Genomic DNA, 23,888 nt, shown 5'->3' on the forward strand with positions numbered 1-23,888 from the left:
ATTCAAGCTCCTGGAGTCCCTCTTGACCTGCTATCCACACTCCCTCAAATGGCCGCTCATGGCTTTGTGCCCTGGGCTCACCAGAGAAGCCAGCTCTGGGCAGAATAAAGCCAGTGGGGCCTATGATGGTAGTTTCAGGGGAGTGCTCACCCCAGAAAAGGCACCTTTGGTGTGTCTTTGAGTCCTCTGTCCTCCTTAGTGGTGGCGATTGTCAAGTGGTCCCCGCCAGCCTTTATTTGGCCCTGGAAAGTTGCTGTCCTCAGTACAACTGACCCTTGAGGACAGACGAAGGGTGGTCTGGCGTGGGTGTCCCCACACAGCTCTTCCTCCTTAGGGGATGTCCCCACCCTTACCTCATGACTGTTCTGCACGCCACCCTCTCCTCACACCCACACAGTGGCTCGGCCCAATTTCTTTCCCCACTGATCTATTAACCGAATCCTTTTTAAGCTCTAGGAATCTCTGCAACTGTTACCAGGCCTCAGTCATTTCAAGCACCTTTGCAATCTCCATCCCTTTGTGATCACTTGCTACAAGGGTGTTATCTTACGCTTCCAGAGGTCTTCAGTATCCTGTGGCAGTTACATAGTATCAGTATCATGACTTTCAGCTTCTGAGGGTCCCCGGAGAGGTAACTCAAGAGGAATATAGTTGACAAATGCACCTTGTGAACTGACATTCTCTGAGTCAAATCCTCCCTGGGCCAAGAGGAGGTGGTCACTACCCACAAGGGGACATGGCCTACATGGGGGGTGGCTCCTAGGTTAGTAGGAGATGGTTAGATGGAGCAAAGGTGTCCCCCGTGGCCCTTAGCACCCAGGTCATGATCAGCTGTGCTCAGGATTGCAGGGACCTGAGGACACAGTGGCCCAGGCCAGAGCCTAGCAGTTCACAGCTTCCGGGAGCTCTCCACAGGCTAGCAAAATTCATTGCGAAGTGCAGAGAAGAACCTAGGAGAATCCACCCTGGGAAAGTCAGATTCCCACCATAGAAGGTCAGAGAAGGGAGGGAAGGGCCACCGTGGAAGACCTGTAGACACTGGCCCTGTATCTTCAGCCCCTCAGTTGGTCAGCAGGTCTCTTGTACTGGGCCCCCACCCCCGTGTATGCAGAGGAGCCAGGGCCTGTGGAAGCAGCTGCAGTGTCACGGTGGGGGTGTGACAAGGTGGTGGTGGGACAAGGTGGCAGGGACAGGGTGGGGTCGACTGCAGCCGGGTATGTGGGGTCTGTGCAGCCTGGCTGCTACCACAGAGAACCAAGCACCCATGTGGATGTTGGGGAGTGGCAACTAGACCCCAAAGGATCTGGCCCCTGGTCACCTGGACAGGCCCAGCTGCGCTCCTGAGCAGGGAGGGCCACTCCCTGCAGCCCCACACTTGGTGGCCAGGTGGCTGCTGAAGAGACCAAGATTGTTGGGTGACCTGGCAGGGGCCATCTGGGGCCTGCTCTTCTCCCGGGCCAGTAAGCTTAGTCCAAGACAAGGTCACACGGCATCACATGAATCTATTTATTTAGCGAATCAGATTAATCAAGTCATTTTTTTCCAGTGCTAACCCTCCGCCCTTCCTGTGCCGCTGGGCCCCACTGCTGGTTATGGGCCAACTTGGGTTGCAGCCATGTGGGTCCAAACTCTCGGCCCTCCTGCTGAGCAGCCATAGTGGCCTGCAGCATGGACCTGTGCCTGCTCCCACAGACACAGGTCCCCATGGAGAAGAGGCCCTTCTTCCCACAGTGTTTTGGGACGGGTCAGGGGTCCTCAGGGCCCACCCACGGGTCCCAGTTGTCACATCACACTGAGACTGCTGATACCCTCCGAGGACCTACCTCTTACAGTCATGCACCCCATGGGTCCTGGCCCCCTCCCCGTCCCTCCCTACATGGTCAGTTCCTCTCAGCAGTCTGGACCCCTTTCTGTCACCTGGACAGAGTCATGCTGCACGTAGATAAGGTTTTATGTTTGAACATCACTGGGGATGATAGGAGGTCAGGTCCACCCACCCCTGTCTCTTAGGAAGCCCATCTGGCCCTAAGCACATTGGTAGACCCAAGTGCACATGAAGGGCATCACTCAGCTCCACCAGGCAGGCTCCCAACTCCTCGTGCAGAGAAAGAAGTGGGAGGAGAGTTGTCCCTAATTCCACCACCCATGGACTCTGACCCGAACGAGTCCCAAATACCCTGTTGCATGCGAAAGTCTGGCTTCCTTAGAGTATCATGGGTGGTGTCTCTGTCTACGGTAGCCATGGGACAGGGCAGCCTGCAGGCAAGGAGAGGAGTGTGTCTGGGACTTGGGGCAGTCAGGCAGCCTTACCTCTGGGTCTGCAGAGCCTGACTCTGTGGCTGTGGTTCCTAGAGGCCCAGCCCAGGGGGCCTGAGCCTCTGATTCCTCTGGTCTGGTCTGGTCTGGTCTGGTCACTCCTCCACATCCACTTCCACCCCTTCATTGACGCTCTCTTCCTCACCCTTCCCTCCATCCACCTAGGAGGAGGTGTACAGAGTGCCACCTGAGCACAGCAACAGTGGGGGCTGCTCCTGAGAAGGCAACTCCTGCCTGTCCATGGCTCTTAGGCCAGCCAGGAAAGGCTCTCAGGCAAGAAGCAGCTCGGCCAGGTTCCCCACCTATCCAGCACTCCTTGCAGGCTTCAAGCCTAGGGCCAATGCTCAGCTTCCCCTCCTTTTCCTCCTCCTCTTCCTCCTCCTCCCCACAGGTCCTGGTTTATCCAAATGCCTCTCTTCTTCCCCTCAGGCCGCCACCCCTCCCAAGCCCTTCCGCCCCCACTGAGCCCAGATCCTACAAGTAGACCGCAGTTGCTTTTCCTCCTAAAGACCTTGCTCACATGAAGTCTCATCAGTTACTCCTCACCCCACTCGCTCTGTCATGCAAAACCACCCCACAGTGGATCCTTCTCATCATTTTACTCTCCGGAGCAGCTGAGTCACTGGGAGGCTTCCGCTGTCACTTGCACTCCTCCTCCAGATTCTTCGAGAAGCCATCCAGGAATGACTCAATTGTTTACAGTTTCCTGGGACCTGCAGGGACCCCCCCCGCCTTGCCTTCTTTCTCAAGGCCACACCCTTGTGCCTGGCTGCCTCATCTTCTCCCTCCCAACTGCCAGGGAGGAACGGTTCCATGGGCAGTGCCACGGGTGCCAACTGCCCAGCCAGGATGCAGGTGAGTAAGACAGCACCTCCTCCACCCTCCTATGGTGGAACCAAGGCAGGCCTGATTCTTTGCCGTTGTTTTCAAGCAAGCTAGATGGAATGAGCAACTTCTCAGTCTGTTCAAGACAGAAAGCAGGTCAGGGGTCTCCCCTCTCCCAGGCCATCTCCCACTGCCTCTCCTCGACCGGAGCCAGCACCAACACTCCCTGCTGTGGACACCCTGATGGTGGTGGGGGAGGGGCTGTGTGCTTCCAGCCCTGGGCCTGTCTTCTTCCTTCCCCAGGAGTGTTCTCTCCCCTCCCCTCATGGCTCTTGGATGTCATCAACACCCCCACTCAGTCATTCTGCAGTCTTCTCATGGGCACAGAAAGGTGTGGCTGGCTTGCTTCACCTTTCTGAGGCCCACTGGAAACATGGGGTGATCCATGCATACTTGCCCAGCCCCAGCACCACTCTCACTTGCTGTCATCTCAGTGAGGCTTTTGGCAACACAGCTCCAGAAGGGACTGGAAAATGCAAGTCTGCTCCGTCCTGGGACACCCAAACTAAAAAGGGGCTTCATTCATCCCTACCACCCCACCTCTGCCCAAGACACTCTCCCCCATAACTGACTCTCTTCGCTCCCTCCTCTACATCCTCTCCCTTTCTCTCTCTTTCTTTCCAGAACCTCCCAGTCAAACAGGAAAATGGGGAGAGTTGGAAACAGCCTTGTTCACATGGTCTCATTCTCTTTCTCAATTCTTCTGCTGTATAGTTTTTGGACTTAGAAATCAGTAATTGACCTGGTTTGTGGGTTCTTCAGAGATCCCTGAACACTGGGTGGTATATGTGGAGCTGTCTGGGCACTGGAAAAAAGGTCTTTGGGGTACAATGAGCAAAGCTGGCACTCAATTGGCATCAAAGGGAAGCACATCAGTAAAGATGGCGTGGATCATCCCTCCACATGGAAACCCTGGAACGCAATATCCGTTACTAGAATTCAGGGCCAAGGCTTCCTTCCCCTGAACAGGATGTCCTTCTGTTAGCCCCGAGAGATCGTGGTATCCTGCAGGACCAGCTGGACCCTGGAAGGCCGGTGGGCCCTGATGTTCATGCGGAATTCTTTGATGACAAAGTAGTAGCAGAAAACATCCAGGCAGCAGTTGACGTTGGAGAAACACATGGACAATTGCAAGAAGAAGCTGATGCTCTGCTTGGCTCTGCACTCTACGATAAAGCCGTTTCTCACCAGGAACTGCAGGAAGAACCCCAGGTGGACTGGGAGGAAGGAGACCACGAAGACAGCCAGGCTGACTGCGATGCTGTAGATGCAGGCTCTCTGCTGCACCCAGTCCTGGGTGTGGTCTCGGCGGCCCAGCAGGATGTGGATGCTCCTGGAGGAGCAGAAGCCCATGATGCCCATGGGAAGGAGGAAGCCAAACACCTCCAGCGGGAAGAAGACCTTGGCACTCCAGGTATCGTCAGACATGTTGTGGAAGCACATGTATTTTTCCACTTTCCCATGGAAACTATAGATAGGGATGCTCCCAGTCCACACCAGGACCCAGATGGTGCAGCAGATCCCAAAGATCTTCCTGGGGGACCGGAGGTGGCTGACCAGGAGTGGGTACCGGATGGCCAAGAACCGGTCCATGCTGATGAAGCAGATGGTGAAGACGCTTCCGTACATGCTGACGAAGTAAAGGCACTCCACCAGGGTGCACAGGGACGGGTAGGGGGACTGTACCTGGGACAGGGACATCTTGAATGGGAGGGAGAGCACCAGCAGCAGGTCAAAGACCGCCAGGTTGATCATGTAGATGGAGGTGGCAGCGTAATCGGGCCACCTGTTCTTAAGGAAGGTGCTGAAGCCATGGATGGCCAGCAGGTTGAGGATCAGGCCCAGGATGAAGGTGGGGATGTGGACTGCAAACTGCAGGGTTTTCATCAGCTCATTGACGCCATCAAACAGGCAGTCACCACTGGTGTTTGGCTGACTCATGTTTCTTCCTACAACACCAACAGATCAGACGGGGCTCCTTTCACTCTCTTGAAGTGATGGATTCAAATGACTTTGTCAAGAATTGCAAACACCTCCCCAGCATCATACAGCAATTCGTGCCCACTGAATCACAACTAGAACACAGAAAAGAAAAATTACCTTTAATCCTGCTGCCCAGATGCACATGTTACTTTTTGTGTATATCATTCCAGACTCGCTTTCTCACTCTCTTTCTACCATACACACATTTTTCTTTGACAAATATAGAACCCTGCTGTGCATGGACATCTATCTTTTAAATCAGAACTCCTTTTGTTGAAAGAAGTAACAGCACATACCCAGACCCAAACAGGCTGAAGCAAAGAGAGAGTTTCACATAATGGAAAATATGGAAACTAGGGTAGGGCTGACTTCAGGAGCAACTGGACCAGGGATTCAAATGCTGTTTCCAGGATTCAGCTCCTCTTATCCCCTTTGTCCTCCCCCCACCCACTTTCCTGATGGTTGGACACAGTTAACCTGCAACCAGGGATGATTGGCACCAGAGCATTGCATTCCTCTGGACACAGTAGTTGGTTAGTTCATTGACTCAGGGACAGACATTTGACTCTCCAAGAATATGATAAGCAACACAACTTTTGCTTGGGTTTCCAGGCAGAGGGTTGGAGTCCCTTGTCAGGGATTCATATTTGCCAAGATATAAGGTCTGCAGCTGCTGCAGCCTCTTGTTCCCCAAAGGGAAAACCAGATAGAAAATGGGAAGATGTGGGAGAAAGGGCATTCCCAAAGGGAATGGAGTGGGGCCCTGAGGTCTCCACAGGGTGAGGAAAGGTCTTTAGTCAGGCAGAAAATTAGAAGTGGCCTCAGGGACAGGAGGACCAAGGCTATAGGTGTGGTTGCACGGGGGTGTGGTCCAAATCTGACCAATTTGGGGTGAGGGGGTGAGTGCCATTGTGGGGTTCTTTATTAAGGTATGTAGCTCTAGAGCAGGACAAAACCAAGTGTTCAACCCAGGCATCCAGAACCAGGCTGGTAGAAAGATGACTCAAATATGACCCAACTTCTACCCTCTCCCCACTAGCCCACCTGTGCCCACCTCCCCACTCCCTCCTTTCTCACCCACTCTTCCCTCTACCCACAAGTGAGGCCACGCTGCTGGTGTAATCGACTTGGACTGGCCTTAGATATGGAACGTACCACATTCACTAGAGCACTGGGGCATGGCATGGAAAGGACATTCATGCCTGGCGTCTTCCTTAACCACTTCGGCAGCAAGCAGCTGGGTGAGCAAGTGTAGCCGGGTCGTGCCGTGAGACCTGCCTTCCTGTGCTTCTCTCACCTTCCATGACTTCCTGACCAGCAGGGGCTAAGATCCCAAGATACTGATGTACCAGGCAGGAGACATCAGCATGGACTCCCACCAGAGAATCCTGTACTAGTGACCACTGCAGCCATTATTGTTAATTATTTTTTGAGATGGCGTCTCCCTCTGTCGCCCAGGCTGGAGTGCAGTGGCACGATCTCAGCTCACTGCAACCTCTGCCTCCTAAGTTCAAGTGATTCTCCTGCCTCAGTCTCCTTCATAGCTGGGATTACAGGCCTGCGCCACCACGCTCCACCATGCCCGGCTAATTTTTTGTATTTTCAGTAGAGATGAGGTTTCACCATGTTGACTAGGCTGGTCTCGAACTCCTGACCTCAGGTGATCCTCCCACCTCGGCCTCCCAAAGTGCTGGGATTACAGGCGGGAGGCCCCGCACCTGTTCCTAAAACTTCTGCTATTAATTAAAGCTTCTGTTATTATTTTTCATAGCTTGTTATTAATTTTTAAAGTATTCCATGCACTCAATAAGATATTCAAACAGAACAAAAGAACATGCATAGGGAAGTCGGCCTCCATTGTACCCTAAGGCCTCAACTGTCCTTTCTGAAGGCAGCATGGCTTACAGCTTCTTGCATACTCCTCCCAGACATTTTCTAAGTAGATACATATATGCAAATACCTGCATGCATACATATACATGTATGACTTCTTTAAAATTTGGAAATAATATGCATACAGCTTCTGTCCCTTGCTTTTTCAGTCAACAATGTTTCTTGGATGTTGGTCTATATCAGCATATATGAATGGCTTGTTTGCCTTCCATTGTGTAGGTATACAAAAACTCATTTAGTCAGTAGCCTATTCATAAACATTTAGGTTTCTAGTGTTTTACCAGGAAACAACGAATTCCACAATAAGCATTCCTGTGACTTATTTCTTTGCTGTGCTGCTATTGCTAACCGAATTCTCATTCTACTATTGGTTTTCATCACTACTGGGGGCCTGTGGGAGGAAAAAATTGGGGTATTTTTTAAGATCTTATCTGTAATACCATTCCCAAGCCCTCTCTGATCCCTAATGAAAAAGAAAACCGATATATATAGATAGATATTTATAGGTACACATATATCATCCGCTGGGCACTATGCACAAAACATTTAACATGCATTACTTGATTTGGTGGCTCTAAAGATTCTGTGGTTTCCAATATGTTAACTTTTCTCACAGATTTATGTAATGAGAGATCTAGGAAAATGTAATTCCTCTTATTCAAAGCCTTGGTGTCCTGTGGTCTGTGGGGATGGTGCCCCCTGGGGGTGTGCAGTAGTCACTGGTCCTACTCTGGATGCTCAGAATCTGCAAGCTGTGGTGGCCACCTCCTCTCTAAACATGCTGAAATGGCCACAGGCCTAGCTCACAAAATTACTAGAATAGCTTGGAATTCACAAAGTAAATTTCAAAAATGATGAGAAAAGCAGGTCAAAGCCCAGTTTGAGTTTAAATGTGAAATGTTGCAACACCAAAGAGGAAGATGGAATTGGCTTGGAGAAGTTGCCTTCAAGACCAGAAACAGCAGAAAACCAAGAACCGCAAAAATAAGAGTGAATATAAGTTTATGTTTAAAGATATCCAATAAGATTTTGAAAAAAGAACTGAGGACATCTGTCTTTGTCTGGGTCACACTAACCAATTAAGAAAAAGCAGCCACCAATGACAAAAACTCAACACTCAGAGGCCCTTACTGTCAACTGTTACCGGCCGACTCCATGGGTGAGTCCAGCATATTGCTGGTGGTTCAAAGTGGCCAAGAAAAAAAATCAGTGATGCTCAAAGTTCAACCCAAACCCAGACGCAATGTGTGGTTGAATTGGGGGAACAAACGAATAACAACAGGAGGAAAGTGGTCTGACAGAAAGCACACAACCTTGGATGCTGGGATGAGTCTCCATTGACAGTAGCAGGTATATTCATAGATACAATTTGGCCATCAGTATTCCCCAGTAGGATTATTCTAAAGGTCACATTTGAATTACTGACAGATTTCAAATGCAAGCTTCTCAGAGGGTAGTCTTTGAAGCCAGAGAAGGCATTCTATGGGCTGGCAAGAAGAAATTAGGTTGAAAAAAATACTGCTAGCTAATGGCAGAGTGAGAAGAGAATCTGAAAAATTAATCTGAATTCCTTCTGAAAGTCCAAGGAAACCATCTTTTTAGAATCTTTTTCAAAAAAATCAGGAGCTTCACTGAAGTAAGATAAAAAGGCATCAATGCACTCCAAACTGCAGCAAGAGATGAAACAGTCATCCTTCTCAAAGAAGTTTGCTAATAAAAACCAGTCTACTTGTGGGTGGGGGAGGGGAACGGGGCAGGGGAACAGCAACTAGCACCATTTGACCTGTGGTATGGGGCCATTCCATTAGCAGCTCCTGTTCTGGCCAACCCAGGGGTCCACCCCAATCAAGCAATGGTACTATAGTTGGCTGGGTGGGAAGCTGAGTCCCTTCAGGTCCCCTGAGAAGCAGATGCTAAGACAGTGTTAGACAGCTCAGAGATTGAACAGGGGAAGTGTCCGTGAAGGATAGCGGGGAGAGGGAGCAGGAGGAGGTGGGGTGAGCCTTCAGACCACCTGCAGGTCTGACTCTGTGGAAGGAGAGAGGGAAGGAAGGACAAGGTGGGAAGGACTTCAGACAGCAGTGCAGATTTCAGCCCTTCTTGGCCAAGCCATGGGGCATCTCTGAGCAAAGGCTGCCTCTTGGAGGAGCCCCACATCCGCAGAAATCGTCCTAGGCTAGTGCCTCTGCCGGGCTCAGGCACTGTCTGGGAGCAGCCCAAGGAGAGTGGCATCAGCATCAATGTCACCATGGACCGGAAGCAGCAGAGCTGCACTGACTGTGGTCAGGGATCCTGGGAGTGGGCTCTCTGGAATTCCAGGGCGGTCTCAGCAGCACCCCTGCATAGCTGCAAAGGGGCCGTCCTGATGCTGCCATTGGTGTTGGGATCTGTGTCACAGGCAGCAGTGGAGACACTCTCAGTTTCCATCCCAGCAGCACCATCTGTGGAGTGCTGCCTTTCTATCATCTGCAGCAGGGATGGGTGGGCACCTTCGCCTCCTAGAGGACTGGAATGGGGCAGTCCCAGCCTCCTCCAGAAGGAAATAGCATTGAGTGAGCAAAGGTCATGGGTCAAGCAAATAGCATCTGTGAATGGAGTGAAAGGACCCCAAACCATTGTGAGTCAGCAGCAGCACGGTGGCTGAGAGGTGGAGCTGAATCGAACCGTGGAGTAAATGAGACAACACAGGAGAGGAAGCTCCATGTTTCATGCAAAAGCTATGGAGAGAGCCACTCCCAGGGGTCCTGCTGACACCTCTGAATGTCCCGCTGACATGTTTAAATGTCACCAAGACAGAGCCTCCCAAACATCCATGAATAAACAAACCAAGTTCCTTGGAAATCTCTGAAAAAATAATTAACACCAGAAGAGGCTTGAGGGAGAAGATCTGGGTGCAAGAATTTCGTATCCAACAGGTGTTCCTGCATAAAGAATGCAAAAAGCAAGTCTCAGGTGGATGCGGCCTCTAGAAAAATAATCACCCCAAAACTTTAGGCCTCCAAGAGATCATTACTGAGAAGAGTGCAAGGATGAAAACATCAAGGTAGAAAAGCTTGGAACTGAGCATTGAATTGAAAGCAGGAAACTGTGGAAAGAGACATAAGGTATGATGAATATAGTTACAGATTTAAAATTAAAAGAAAAAAAAAACAGAAGAGATTATCTGGCTGGCCTAGTGACTCACACCTGTAATCCCAGTAATTTGGGAGGCCAAGGTTGAAGGATCACTCGAGCCCAGGAGTTTGAGACCAGCCTGGGCAGCATAGTGAAACCTCATCTCTCCAAAAAAAAAAAAAATTTTTTTTTAAATTAGTAGGGTGTAGTGGCTCTTGCCTGTGGTCCCCAACTATTTGTGAGGCTGTGTGGGAGGATCGCTTGAGCCCAGGAGTTTGAGACCCACCTGGGCAACATAGTGAAATCCCATCTCTACAAAAAAAAAAAAAACTTAATTAGTAGGGTGTGGTGGCTCGTGCCTGTGGTCCCCAACCACTTGGGTGGCTGTGTGGGAGGATTGCTTGAGCCCAGGAGTTTGAGGCTACAGTGAGCCATGATCATGCCACTGCACTCCAGCCTCGGTGACAGAGTCAGACCTTCTCTCTAAGAAAAAAAAAGAGATGATCCGTGTCCCTAGAAAGAGACAAGTCTTAATATTGTGGGGAAATTAACAAAGCAGGAAGAATGTTCTTGTGTTGTAGGGGTGGGGACAACGGAGGGTAATAGTAAGTGCCTGGGGTGAAGCAAAGGCTCTATTGCTAATATTTCTGTTCTGTTCATTTTTTTACTTCAATAATTACAGGAATATGTGTCAGATTCTTGAGAACGTTAAAGTAACCACTATTAAAAATATGATGCCTACCTTCAAAATTACTAAAGAAGATGAAAAGAAACAAAATCGACTACATAGCAAAGGAGTGAATATAACAGGAAAAGAAACAGCATAGAAATTACAATAATAAGTGCAAAAAAATCAAATTTTACTAACATTCTCAATTAAAAAATAAAATATAACTGTTTGCTCTTATGAAGAGTACACTTAAATGACACAGAAATGTTCCACATAAAAGTCCTGTGACGATGGAACAGACAAATACAAACAAAAAGAAAGACAGGGAGGTAATATTCAAAACTAGACTTGTAGAATTGCAGGACAAAATTGCTCATCAGGATTAAGAAGCTTATTTTTATAGAATAAAATAAAAACTCAATTGTGAGGGCAAATGTAGTAATCTTATACACCGAATGGTGGTATACAAAAGTACATCAGGTACAATTCTTAGAATTCAAGGAGCCATTGGCAAAAACAAATTGCAGTGTCAGATTTTCATATACTATAGATTAGAACAAATATAAATTAGGACATAGAATTATATAAATAATATGATTAATACACTTTAATTAACGACTGTTGGGTTTGGTTTTAAACAAATAGGTAATCCATTTTTTTTCTCAAACAGCCAAAAAACACTTGCTAAAAATGAATTATCTACCTTACAAGAGCAAAACCATCCGTTAAAAAAATACAGAAATTATTTTGGCTGTACTCTCTGACTGCATACAAAGACCTAGAAAATAAAAATACAGCCCGCCTGGGTGCAGTGGCTCACGCCTGTAATCCCAGCACTTTGGGAGGCAAAGGAGGGAGGACTGCTTGAACCCAGGAGTTTGAGATCAACCTCACAACACAGTGAAACCTCTGTCTCTACAAAATTTTTTTTAAAAAATTAGCTGGGCGGATCACAAGGCCGGGAGATCGAGACCATCCCAGCTAACACGGTGAAACCCTGTCTCTACTAAAAATACAAAAAAAAAAAAAAAAAAAAAAAAAATTAGCCAGGCGTGGTGGCAGACGCCTGTAGTCCCAGCTACTCAGGAGGCTGAGGCAGGAGAATGGCGTGAACCCGGGAGGCGGAGCTTGCAGTGAGCCGAGATCACGCCACTGCACTCCAGCCTGGGCGACAGAGTGAGACTCCGTCTCAAAAAAAAAAAAAAAAAAAAAAAAAAAAAAATTAGCTGGGTATGGTGGCTTGTGCCTATATAGTCCCAGCTACTCAGAGGCAGAGGTTAAGGCAAGGGGATGGCTTGAGCCCAGGAGGTCGAGGCTGCAGTGACCTGTGATCATGCCACTGCACTCTAGCCTGGGCAACAAAGTAAGACTCTGTTTATATAAACTCTGTCTCAAAATAATAATAATAATAACAATGGCTATTTAAAAATAAAGTGAGAACTACAAAACCAAATACATGGGAAGAATAGCAAGACCTTTTTGGATTGGTTGTTTAAAAAAAAAAAGAATTTCACAGGATACAGCCAAAAACTATTCTCAGAGATAAATACATTGCCCTAACTGCTTTAATTTTCTTTAAGGAAACTAAATAAATGAATTAAGCACTTAACTTGAGCATTTAGGGAAAAAGCGTCTTAGGGAAATCAGGAAAAAGTAAAAAGATAAAAGCAGAAATAAATGAATTAGAAAACAGAAAATATCAGAACCGACACATTTAATAGGTGGTTCCTTTGGAGCAGAAGCAATAAACGAAGCAATACCTATATCTCTAACAACTATGATCAAGAAGAAAGGACTCAAATGGTCATAACTAGAAATAAGAAAGAAGACATTAAGCTTAGTTAGAGAGGAGAGCAAAAACAGCAAGAAAATGCATTAGTACTTGTGTGTTGATCTGTTTAAAAACCTTGATGTAGTTGTTGATTTGGGGGCAAAAAAAATAATTTACCACCATCTATACAAGGTTTGGCCCAAGAGCAAATAGAAGAGTTGACTAGACCAATATCCATAAAAGAAACTGAAAATATTATCAAAGAATTACTCTTAAAATAGGCTTTAGCTTATTTCAAATTTTCAAGCAACAGGTAATCCCTGTACCCCATAAAGTATTTCAGAACATAGTATTAATGAATTTCTGTTAAACTAACTTATCCAAATATCAAAACTCAGCACAAGAGACAAATTTGCTCAAAATACAATTATGAATATATATGCAAACATCCTAATTGAAATATTACTAGATGGAATTCAGTACATTAAAATTATAAATCATCATGACAAATCACATTTACTATAGAAATGTAAGATAGTTTCAGTGTTAGGAAATCAATTAATGTCTTGTATCCCATCGTTAAAGCAAAAATAAAAAGTCATCCAATTGTACAGTTTGTCAGAGTTATTTAACTAACGGAATAGGAAAATACTTCTTACAAAGAGTAAATTGCTCACACCAATGGCAACTTCGTATTTAATGGTAAAATAATAAGGACATTCTTGTTGAAATCAGACATTTGCTAACACCCAGAAATCTCAAGACTATGCACTAACACATTTAACAGAAACAAGAATAAATGAGGCATTCCCCAAAAAATCAATAATACAAAGGGAAGGCTTAGTTAAGAAATTATGTTAAGACTGTCAGTTAACAATTTGGCAGTAAAACCAACTTAGAGTCTCATCTTAAACGGCATCTCAAAAGAAATTCCAAATTCATTAAGGAATTACATTTCAAAACAATCAAACCGTAGAAAAACTAGATGAAAATTTAATAAACAACTTATAAAATCACTAAGGGGAAAAGCTCTTTGTCAACTTAGTATAACTGAAAATCAAAGTAAAAGAAAATAAACAGGACAGGTTTGACTGCACAAAAAAAATGTCTTTTTGCTAAAAAGTCTTAACATAAAATAATATACTCGAAGAAACAAAACACAACCAATGTCAGATAAATGACGTTCTTTCTCTGTGAAGAGAATATTAAAATGAATAATATCAAGACCAACAATAGATGAATAAGCCAATGACACGGGCAGTTCCCAGAAGATGATTTACAAAGAGATAACATTTTTGCTTATCAAATTTAACAAAGAATTTGGCAAGGGTTCTGTGAAACCAGTCACCAATATGCTGGTAAGCGTACAAATTAGCACACAACTTTTGGGATCTGATAATTTCTATTACAAGCCATGAAAATCATATGACTTTAATCCAGTGATTCTGAGAATTCACCTTAAGTAAATTATATGAAAGAAGAAAAATTGTGTACAAAAATATGTCCACCTTAGCATTTTTTTCTTCTTCTTCTTCTTCTTCGCCTCAATGTATTACCACATTTTTTTTTCTAATAGTAAAAAATACATACACATTTAAATGCCAACAAGAGGTTAATTTCACTGTGGTAAATTTACTCAATGGAAAAATTTTCTGTCTGACTGTTATGTTTATGCTGATTATGTTCAGTAAAAACCCCACAAACTGTAGAATTAGACACATTCAGAATGATTTCAACTGTGATTAAAATTACAAAAACCCACGCATAGAGGGGCAAACAAAAAACCTAAAAAAAGATTTCTACATCCCATCCAGTGGTTGCATTCTAGCAGTTGGATGGTGGGTGATTTTTAAATCTTTTGCCTTTATCTCTCTCGTCTTTTTGGTGTGTTTTTCTAATTAATTAAAGATAATATGAAAACCTGAGATTTTATATATATATATATTTATGTATATATATAAATAAATAAAATGTTTGGTGGGGAAAAAGGAGACCAGTAAGGACAGCTTTCAATTTTTTCCTTCTATATCAGAGAAACAACTTGCGGTCTGGGTTTGTGTTTGAGGCATGGCAGGGTGCAAGGTTTACACAAAATTAAAAGATACGCATTGAATTCACCAAAGCTCAGCTGATAAGGCATGACCTTTCAGGTTCAGAGATGAGCATTTCAAGATGGGGCTGGGAACGAAGCATGAAGTGAGACAGAGATGTGGAAGTGTCAAGTGAGATAGCAAGTCCCACCCAAGTGATGGGAGAACAGCAACAAGAACCTGATTCATGATTTAAAAAAAAAAAAAAAAAAATTGAAAAACAAGTTTCCTCTGTTCACAGGTCAGCCATCACATCATAAAAATGTGTATTACATAAGGACTAAAAGACGACATAAAAGAGACAAAATGCCAGCTTCACAGTGAAGAGTAGATGAAGATGAGAAAAGAGGTTTAAAATAGAATCCCCCCAAAGCTTGGCTAGCTATCAGTAGAGTCAAGAAGTCAAAAACATAAACATTTTCCAAATTGAGTATTTAGGTTAAATTACCTTGTTTCTCTTAACGGGACAAAAGGAAGAGAAGATTCACAGTAGAAACCGAAAATGAAAAAACCATAATATCACGATATAGAAAACAGAGGGGCAACCTCACAGAGGCTTATGCAAATATTATCAACAATTATTAGTACTCCCTATATTAATCTATTAAAAACCAACCATCAATTAAAAAAAAAAAAAACAAAATTCAGTCATCTCTGGTCAAGGAAAAGCACCAAGAAAATGAAAAGACACAGACAGAGTAAAATGATAGCATAATCTTTGGTTTATCAGGCACATTTTGTGCTAGAAAGGAAGGGAATAGGACAAAGTAATTTTTTTTAGTAAAAAGAATTGAGAAAGCAACATGGGGACTCCACAAGAGTGAAAGTTACAATAAATAATGAAAACATAAAACACTCAATTTCTGTTCCAATTAGCACAGCAAAAAAGTACATAATGAGACCATGCAGGAAATGCAAAAGAAATTTTTAAAAATGGAAATATAGTGTAGCTGGAGCCCTTAGTGCCCCTCCTGTAGAATATCCATGATCAAATAGACAGAGAAATTAGAGCTCTGAACAACCCAATTAATAAGGTGGCCTAGCAGATCAGGGAGAAGTACATGGTAAATCAAGGGTCTATGCTCTCTTTAGAAGAATAGAGAGGGTCTTTCACAAAATTTATCCCGTTCCCGAGCACAGGCAAGTCCTCAACAGCAATGGCGATTTTACACTCATTCTTAGACCACAAAGAAAATAGCTGTTTGTTGGTCCTGAACACTTAGCTGCAGCGCCATGATATTAATATTTAATAGGCATTTCTATGCATTCTCTTACATAGCCTCTTAACGTGTGAGTTAGAGACAAAATCAGACGTACGTTGCTGAAATGTTGGAAAGAAACAATATTTATACACAAAACACAAATGCAGTCACCACTTAAATGAAAGTGGGAATTCCTAAGTGTTCTTTTAAACAGGAAAAGGAGAAACGAGGCGAGCCAACGCTACACTCAGAGATCCTGGAAGTGGAGTGGAAGTGACCATGGCCATTGCACTGCTCTGATCACCCTGGGACCCAAGGCTGTCTGTCTGCAGGGGCTGAACTCGGAGCGGGTAGGGAACCACAGCATGGGAGAAGACGCAGAAAGGCCTAGAGATACTCCTAATCCCTGGAAGGAAAGACACAAGGGCATCCATCCTCCAGTGCTCGTGACGTGTTCCACCATAAGACTTCACGGGTCAGAAAAGGAATGGGTTCCAAATGCTGCAGAAAGCAAACCTATCTCACAGCCAGAGTGTCCGAGAGTAAAAGCAAAGCGGCCTCATCATGTGGTGGACTCTCTGTTACCAGAGGTATGCAAGCAAAGGCAAGGTGAGGTGCTTATCCAGAGTGCTGTAGAAAGAATTCGTACACACAGCAGTGTCTTACTGAAGGGTGTTTTTGTTTGTTGATATTTAACCCTGAAGTATTTAACTCTTCTTTCAATATAAGGCTGTTTTCCAATGTTTGGTGAAAAGGAGAGAAAGTATGTCAAGTGTGGAAAGGGACTGGGGTGGAGCGCAGAGGCCTTGCTTCTCCTCCTGGCTCCCTCTGCTTGGGGGGCTCCACCTCATTTCTTCCATCTTCAAGGTCCTGCTCAGCCCCGAGCCCAGAGCCCTGGCCTCACTGTGCTAGCTCGTTTGTTTGTTTGCTTGCTTGTTTGTTTGAGTTAGGGTCTTGCGTTGTCACCCAGGCTGGAGTGCAGTGGCACAATCAAGGCTCACTGCAACCTCAACTTCCCAGGCTTGAGCGACCCTCCCACCTCAGCCCTCCGAGTAGCTGGGACTACAGGCATGCATCACCACACCCAACTAATTTTTTCTTTCTTTATTTATTTTATTTTATTTATTTATTTATTTATTTTTGAGATGAAGTTTCCTTCCTGTTGCCCAAGCTGGAGTGCAATGGTGCAATCTTGGCTCACTGCAGCCTCCGCCTCCTGGGTTCAAGTGATTCTCCTGCCTTAGGCTCCTGAGTAGCTGGGATTACAGGCATGTGCCATGCCTGGCTAATTTTGTATTTTTAGTAGACATGGGGTTTCTCTATGTTGGTCAGACTGGTCTCGAACTTCCAATCTCAGGTGATCCACCTGCCTCCCAAAGTGCTGGGATTACAGGCGTGAACCACTGCGCCTGGCCTAATATTTTATTTTTTGTAGAGACAAGGTCTCACTGTGTTGCCCAGGCTGGTCTCAAACTTCTGGGCTCAAGCAATCCTCTCACCTCTGCCTCCCAAACTGCTGGGATCACAGGTGTGAGCCCGAGCGCCCGGCCTGTGCTGGCTCTTAACTGCTGACTCTCTACATTCTGCAGCTGGGATTCTCGCAACTGCCAGTGGTCCACCGTACCCTCATCTGCCCACACCTTCAAGGATCCAGCGTCCCACTTGCGGCAGCCTCAGGTGCCTGCACAGCTGAGGCCTCAAAACCCTCGAAACACCAGACCTACCTTTCTTCTTTCGGTGGCCTGGACTTTCCAGAGAACACAAGCAACAAGATCACAACCCTAAGGAGGTTTGCAGCTGAGAAGGTGGCCCTTCCTGCAGGTGCTAGGCTGTCATCTGCACAGAGCATTGTAGCGTGAACCACCTCAGAGATGGCAGGGCCAGAGCCTCAAAAATCAGCATTGGCACAGCCACAGGGATGGATTTGAGGAGCCCTGGAATGCTCCCCCAAAAATGCCACAGTTAGAATACGCAGCGTATCTACCACTAACACCATAGTGTGAATAAAGTCATCCACCTGTGCCTGAGCTGGGCATCTGGGGGCCATGATGCAAGAAGGAACAGGACACAGAGGGGACAGAGCACATGACCACAATCTCCCGAATGCCTGAATGTTGCTGAAGCTTGGGCGGGGGTGTTGGAGTGGGGCTGGGGGAGTGGAGGGGCCGGCTTGGGGACATGAGAGGTGGTCAGCAGTGTGCTCAGTGCTCTACGACAGGAACTCAGGACACTCCTGGGAGGCTGCCCTAATTATGCCCATTTTACAGATAAGGACAGTGAGGCTCAGAGATGCTAAAGAGTCTACCCAAGGTCTAACAGACCGTGAGGGACCAGCTGGAACTCATGTTCTGAGTCTCTCCTCCTCCCTCACCCTGGCCCCCATCAGCATCACCAGCAACAGCACCTGGGATCCAGGACCTGCCAAGCCCCCTCCTCACTTCTTTGCATGCTCATGCTCCTCTTTCCCCTTGAACTCTCTCCTCCACTGCTGAAAATCCCACCTCTTCCTTCAAATGCCCACTTTCCGGATTCACTCACGTCATCCGATATGGTTTTCCCAGTGCCATCCTGAGTGGGCACCATGAAGAGTCCTCAGTGTATCCCAGGGGGAGTGTGTCCCTGCTGTCCTGCAGCAACCCCAGGACCAGGACCATGTCCCCTTCACCTTTATCGCTGAGCCTCACATACTGTTTGCCCTTGGGAAGGTCTTATTGCATGAAAGAGGGGAAGAAGAAATGACGGAACAAATGGCCGGGTCTACCGCAGCTCCACAGTCACTGGTGCTCCCTTTGGAGCTGGGACAGCTGCTCAGAACCAAAGGCAAACCCTGCCTTCCACAGAGCTGTGCGCGGCACTTTGCTCTGCCCTGTCCCCTCATCCCCATTGCCTCGGGCAGCACAAAGCCCAGGTGAGGCCAGGCCAGCCAAACATGTCCTGACTTTGTGTTCTCGCTCGCAGGGAAGAATCTAGAATTTTCGGGGTTCTAAGTGCTACTGTGTCTTCCTGCCCAGCCTTTCTAAGAGACACTTGGCTAGGGTTCGAGAACAATGCAGCTATAATATAGGCTAGCAGCCAGGGCGCCCCTCCCCATCATTTACTGCCCTTGAGCGCCCCGTGAGGAAGAAACTGTATATTGCCTCATTCCCCAGAGAGGTAAATGGAGGCTAGAGAAATTAAGCAGCTGGTGAGTGGGTGAGCCTGGGCTCCTAGGCTCCTGGCCCCCAATAAGCACTTGCTCAGGGCTGCAGGATGATCCCTGAGACAGTATCATCTCTGGCCCTTGGTGGTTTCCCAACAAGATTCTGGGGAATGGGCAGCGGGCTTGGTGGAGGGCCGTGGCAAGCGAGCTACACACCCCAGGGAAGGCTCCCAGGCTGCCTGTGGGGAGGTTTCCCCACCCGACATGATGCTGCAACCCTGACTCAGATCAGGAGGAAGTTGAGGGTTCGTAGAAAAATGTCACGCATAATCGGGGACAAACCAGGTCTGCCTGCCGCTGCTACTGTCACGGAGGCTGCCTGGAGGCCACCGCTGCCCTGACACCTGGGACTGCTTGCTGCATCGGGGCAGGTGTGCACAAAGCCCAGGCCCACACGGGCCCCTGATCTTAGGAGAGTTACCTGCAGTCCACAAGAGCAAGGTCAGGTTAGAGGATCCATGCCTCAGTTTCTCTAAATGGTCCAGAGGCTGTTACCTGTTGGTGGTCCGGTGTGGCGGAGAGGGCTGAGATGTCATTTCTCCTCCAGGCCTGGCTGCCGGCCTGCTTTGGGGAGAGTCACTTCCCCTCTCTGGGTCTCAACTTCCTTGTGAGTGAAATAAAGGGGTGGGACCAGATGCTCTGAGTGGCTCCTGTGACACCCTGTCTGGCCTAGGGGCTCTTGCTCAGGGGTCTACAGAGGGGCTGCATGGAACTAGAGTGTGGACATGGGGAGCAGCTTCCAGGAGGAGGGTCTGCACTCTCCTGCCCTCTTGGAAGATCTGCACGCCCATCCCGCAGCTGCCAAAAAACAAAACAAAAAACCAAAAAGCCAAAAATCACACTGCATGTGTCAAGGCCTGGAAAGCCTCTGGAAGAGGAAGCCTCTCACACACCGCAGATGCTCTAACAGGGGCACCACACAGGAGCAGCCATTCCCAGCACCTGACAAAGGCCGTCGTGACTTCCAGCACTTCGGGGGTTTAGGATTTGAAACTGCTGCCCACAGAAAGCAAAGGAAGGTGGTGCTGTTTAGGACTTCCAGTTTAGGACTTGCGTGCCCAGCCTCGGAGGAGACCTCAGCTTCCACGTGTGTCTGCAAGAATGGTCAGTGGGGTCCCACAGGTTCCCCAGCCTCGGCTTCTCTGTCCCAGGCCTGCACAGAGATTTGGGGCAGCCTTGGGTCTGTGGCCTCCTAGGGCCCTGCAAGCAGAGATTTCCCTGGCATCTCCCACCTTCAGGGCTGGGAGGGCTGAGACTCACCCGTGGGCTTGAGTGGCTATTAGCTGAGCGCCCTCATAGATTCCAGCCCATCAGGAAAGTCTGGGCTGAAGTCTACCCTGGTAGATGCAGCTGGAGGTGTTGGGAGGCCCTGTCGGACGACCAAAGCACAAGCAATTTTTAAAAGCCATGCATGCTGGGACTTTCAGGTGTCTACAGGAATAGAAACTACTCCTGGGTTTTTTGGGTGATTCATCCAACACATGGGTCCCCTCTGTAAACACGAGCTTGCAAGTCACTGCAGGGGAACCACCTGGCCCTCTGGAGCGGGGTCTTCCCACTGTCTGGTAAAGAGGTTGACGGAACCATGACAGCTTTTAAGCTCTCACCTGGGCTTGTGCGATGGGTTGTGCCAAGTCCACTCCCTGCTCCAGGCCATGGAGCCCCAAGCTGGCCTGCGTGCCAAGACAGGGCACTGGGCAGTCCTGCCCCAAGCGAGGTCCCCCTGTAGGGCCCCCAGCCCAATCTAAGCCAAAGGCTGGCTACTGGGCAAGGTGGGGCAGCCAGGCCCGCACTCTGGGTGCAGGAGGAGGCCAGGAGCCTGTCGGGACAGCAGCAGGGAGGAGACACATACAGGTGTCTGGCACCCACCTCAGTACCCAGAGCCTGCCATGTGAGGCCCCAGGAAGGCGTCCACACTGAGTGGCCTGCAGGGAGCAGTGTCTCTGCTCAGCCCCTCCTCAAAGGGATCCTTGTCTACTTCCCATTCTGGCTACCTTTTGGCTACCTTTTTGTGTGTGTGTGATGGAGTTTTGCTCTGTCGCCCAGGCTGGAGTGCAGTGGCGCAATCTCAGCTCACTGCAACCTCCACCTCCCGGGTTTAAGCAATGTTCCTGCCTCAGCCTCCTGAGTAGCTGTGATTACAGGCTTGCGCCACCATGCCCGACTAATTTTTTTTGTATTTTTAGTAGAGACGGAGTTCCACCATGTTGGTCAGGCTGGTCTCAAACTCCTGACCTCACGACCCACCCACCTCGGCCTTCCAAAGTGTTAGGATTACAGGCGTGAGCCACTGCTCCCGGCCCTGGCTACCTTCTTTTAATAAATGAATATTTGTATTTTATTGCTGTTGCTTGTTATTTACATTTTTGAAAACATGCACATGATTCAAATACATATGTAAAAACATATAGGAAAATATCTGTCCCACTCCTAAATCCAGCTGTCACCTCTCCCCCCACCAGGGCACCACTGTTAAGTTTCTTCCAGAGTTTCTGTGCCCCATGTACATATGAGTTCTTATTTTCTCCCGCTTTTGGCACAAAAGCTAGAGTACTACATGAGCTGCTCTGCAGTACCTCCCTCTCCTGTGGGTATCCCTTGGATACCTTGGGGGATGTCCAAGGTGTATGGGGGATCCCTTGCCAAGGTACGTGTGTCCAGAGAGACTCAAAAAGTTTGAGCTCCTAAGAGCCAGGCTAGGCAGGGACTCGCCCAAGGCCCCACCCTACGGCTCAGGTCTGTCCATCTGGATTTTCCCCTCCCCTTGTCACAGCCCTGAGGAGTCATAAATAGGATGAACTTTCTCAGAAAATTTCCCTTAAGCCTCCTGAAACTTCTCACCCTAGTCCCACCCACCCTCTCACCATCCAGAATGACTTGGAGGTTTTGGGAGCCTGGACGGGTCCCTGCCTGTCTTCCAGACTGGGAACCCCGAATTGGGGAGTTTGGGGGCACACACCTTCGACTTCACCAGTGCGGCAGCTTCGGAGCTTCAGGAACCAGCTTCTTCTAGGGCAAGGAACAAGTAAATCTGACTGTGTTTACCAAAGAGCGGGTCCAGGATAGCCGGGCGCTCACCACATCCTCCCCTGACGCTGGTGAAATTCGCTCCTTCAGCAGCCAAAGGCCCGGCCCTGCCCTTTTGGGACATTCCTTCCCTCCAGGGAGGAAACCTGCCCACCAGGGGCTTTGCAGAGGGACCAGTTGGCCCAGGGCTGTGCAAGAAGTGCCCCTGAGCCTGCCCCAGAGAGCCAGTCAGGGAGCAGGGGCAGGAACAAGAGCTGAACCCTCAGAGACACGGGGAAGGAGGAGGACGCTGGAGGAGGGCAGCTCAGGTGCAGGCACGGGCAGGAGGGCCATGGTGTTGGTGAGGGCCCGGGCACCCTCTGCACCCCGGGTAAGAGGGGAATGGCAGGAGCTGAGGCTGGAAGCTGGCCAGGCAGGAACCAGGGGCATGGGCCACCCCAGGGTCCCAGGGAACACACACTTGGCATAGGAGCAGTATGTGACAGACCCACTGGGGCGGCAGGGGTTGGGTTGGGATGAGGGCACCAGCAGCAATAAGAAGGAAAGAGGGCAGGAGTGGGGGCATCAGGTTGTCTGAAAGAAGGGTCCAGGGCATCTGAGGCAGCCAGACTCTGAAGATAGCCTCCGAAGGTCTCCAGCCACCACTCCCCACAAAGGAACTCTGTCAACTTGGGCTGGTTGCCTAACCTCTCTGAGCCCATTTCCCCAGCCGCAAATTGGAGTTACACATCCATTCAACCAAAAAATGTTTGTGGATCATCTCCTGGGGACCAGGCAGTGGTGCTGAAGAAGACAACAGTACCTGTCTCAGAAAACGTTGTTTTAGGAGTCGACACGGTAACAGGGGTAAGCGTACCCAGGAAGTGCCTGGTACTCAAGCGGTGACTGAGGCCCGCATTCCTCATTGATTTATGCCTGCCTTTGTCTCCCCTACTGGATCTATTTGAAGGAGAAAAAAAAAAAAAAAAGGAGTAACATTGATAATGGGACCCTCATGACCCAAGGAAAAATCAGAGGAAGCCCCAACAGAGAGAGGAAGGCAGGGGAACTTAGGAAGGAGAGGCCAAGAGAGGAAGATGAGCAGCACCTGTCCCCCGCCCTCTGCTCCAATCCTCCAGGTGTGGCCTGGAGACAGACACAAAGGGTTGAGCTCCAAGAGCTGGGCTAGGCAGGGACTTGCCCCAGGCCCCACCCTATGGCTCCCATCTGGTCTCTCCCCTCCCATTCTGTCAGGATCACTTCTGTTCCCAAGCCCCACTTATTTTATTTTATTTTTTGTAAAAATAGAGATGGGGTTTCGCCATGCTGCCCAGGCTGATCTCGGACTCCTGGACTCAAGCAACCCCCGACCCCGGCCTCCCAAAGTGCTGGGATCACAGGTGTGAACCACCACATCCGGCCACCAAGCCCCACTTATACATTGAGCCCGGATGACTCCCCTGCACAGTCAGCTGGGTGCCACACCACACAAAGCCCGTTCCTGGAGCCTTTGCCAAGTCCCTGAGGACTGACACCCTGCCCCCTGGGTGCCCACAAAGACAGGAAGGTGCGTGTTCCCAAACCCCCCAACTCAGGGCCCTGATAATCCCCTTTAGCAATTGAAGATATCTGGCCTCTTTGAAAGTGGTGGCTGAGGTCAATGACTGCCAGGGGAATTCAGGAACCTACTGAACACATGGGGCAGTCCATGGTGTGCAGCTGCTGGGCAGCCTGGCAGGCCCTCCAGGAAGCCCCCATC

General features: G+C 48.3%; 1 protein-coding gene across 1 annotated transcript; it reads right to left on the bottom strand.

Moving 5' to 3' along the window:
• Positions 1 to 1,127: 1,127 nt before the first annotated feature.
• GPR55 (G protein-coupled receptor 55) lies at positions 1,128 to 20,306 on the bottom strand. The gene is made up of 2 exons (XM_007966599.3): positions 19,619 to 20,306; positions 1,128 to 5,276 (listed from the first exon to the last, which is right to left on the bottom strand). The coding sequence occupies exon 2, from the start codon at positions 5,140 to 5,142 to the stop codon at positions 4,183 to 4,185; it is 960 nt and encodes a 319-aa protein (XP_007964790.1). The 5' UTR covers positions 5,143 to 5,276; positions 19,619 to 20,306; the 3' UTR covers positions 1,128 to 4,182.
• Positions 20,307 to 23,888: the final 3,582 nt, after the last annotated feature.

This window comes from Chlorocebus sabaeus, chromosome 10 (assembly GCF_047675955.1).
Source record: "Chlorocebus sabaeus isolate Y175 chromosome 10, mChlSab1.0.hap1, whole genome shotgun sequence".
In the NCBI taxonomy this organism is placed as follows: Eukaryota; Metazoa; Chordata; class Mammalia; order Primates; family Cercopithecidae; genus Chlorocebus; species Chlorocebus sabaeus.

Coding starts and splice junctions, on each gene's coding strand:
- GPR55 (XM_007966599.3), bottom strand. CDS start 5,142: ATGAGTCAGCCAAACACCAGTGGTGACTGCCTGTTTGATGGCGTCAAT.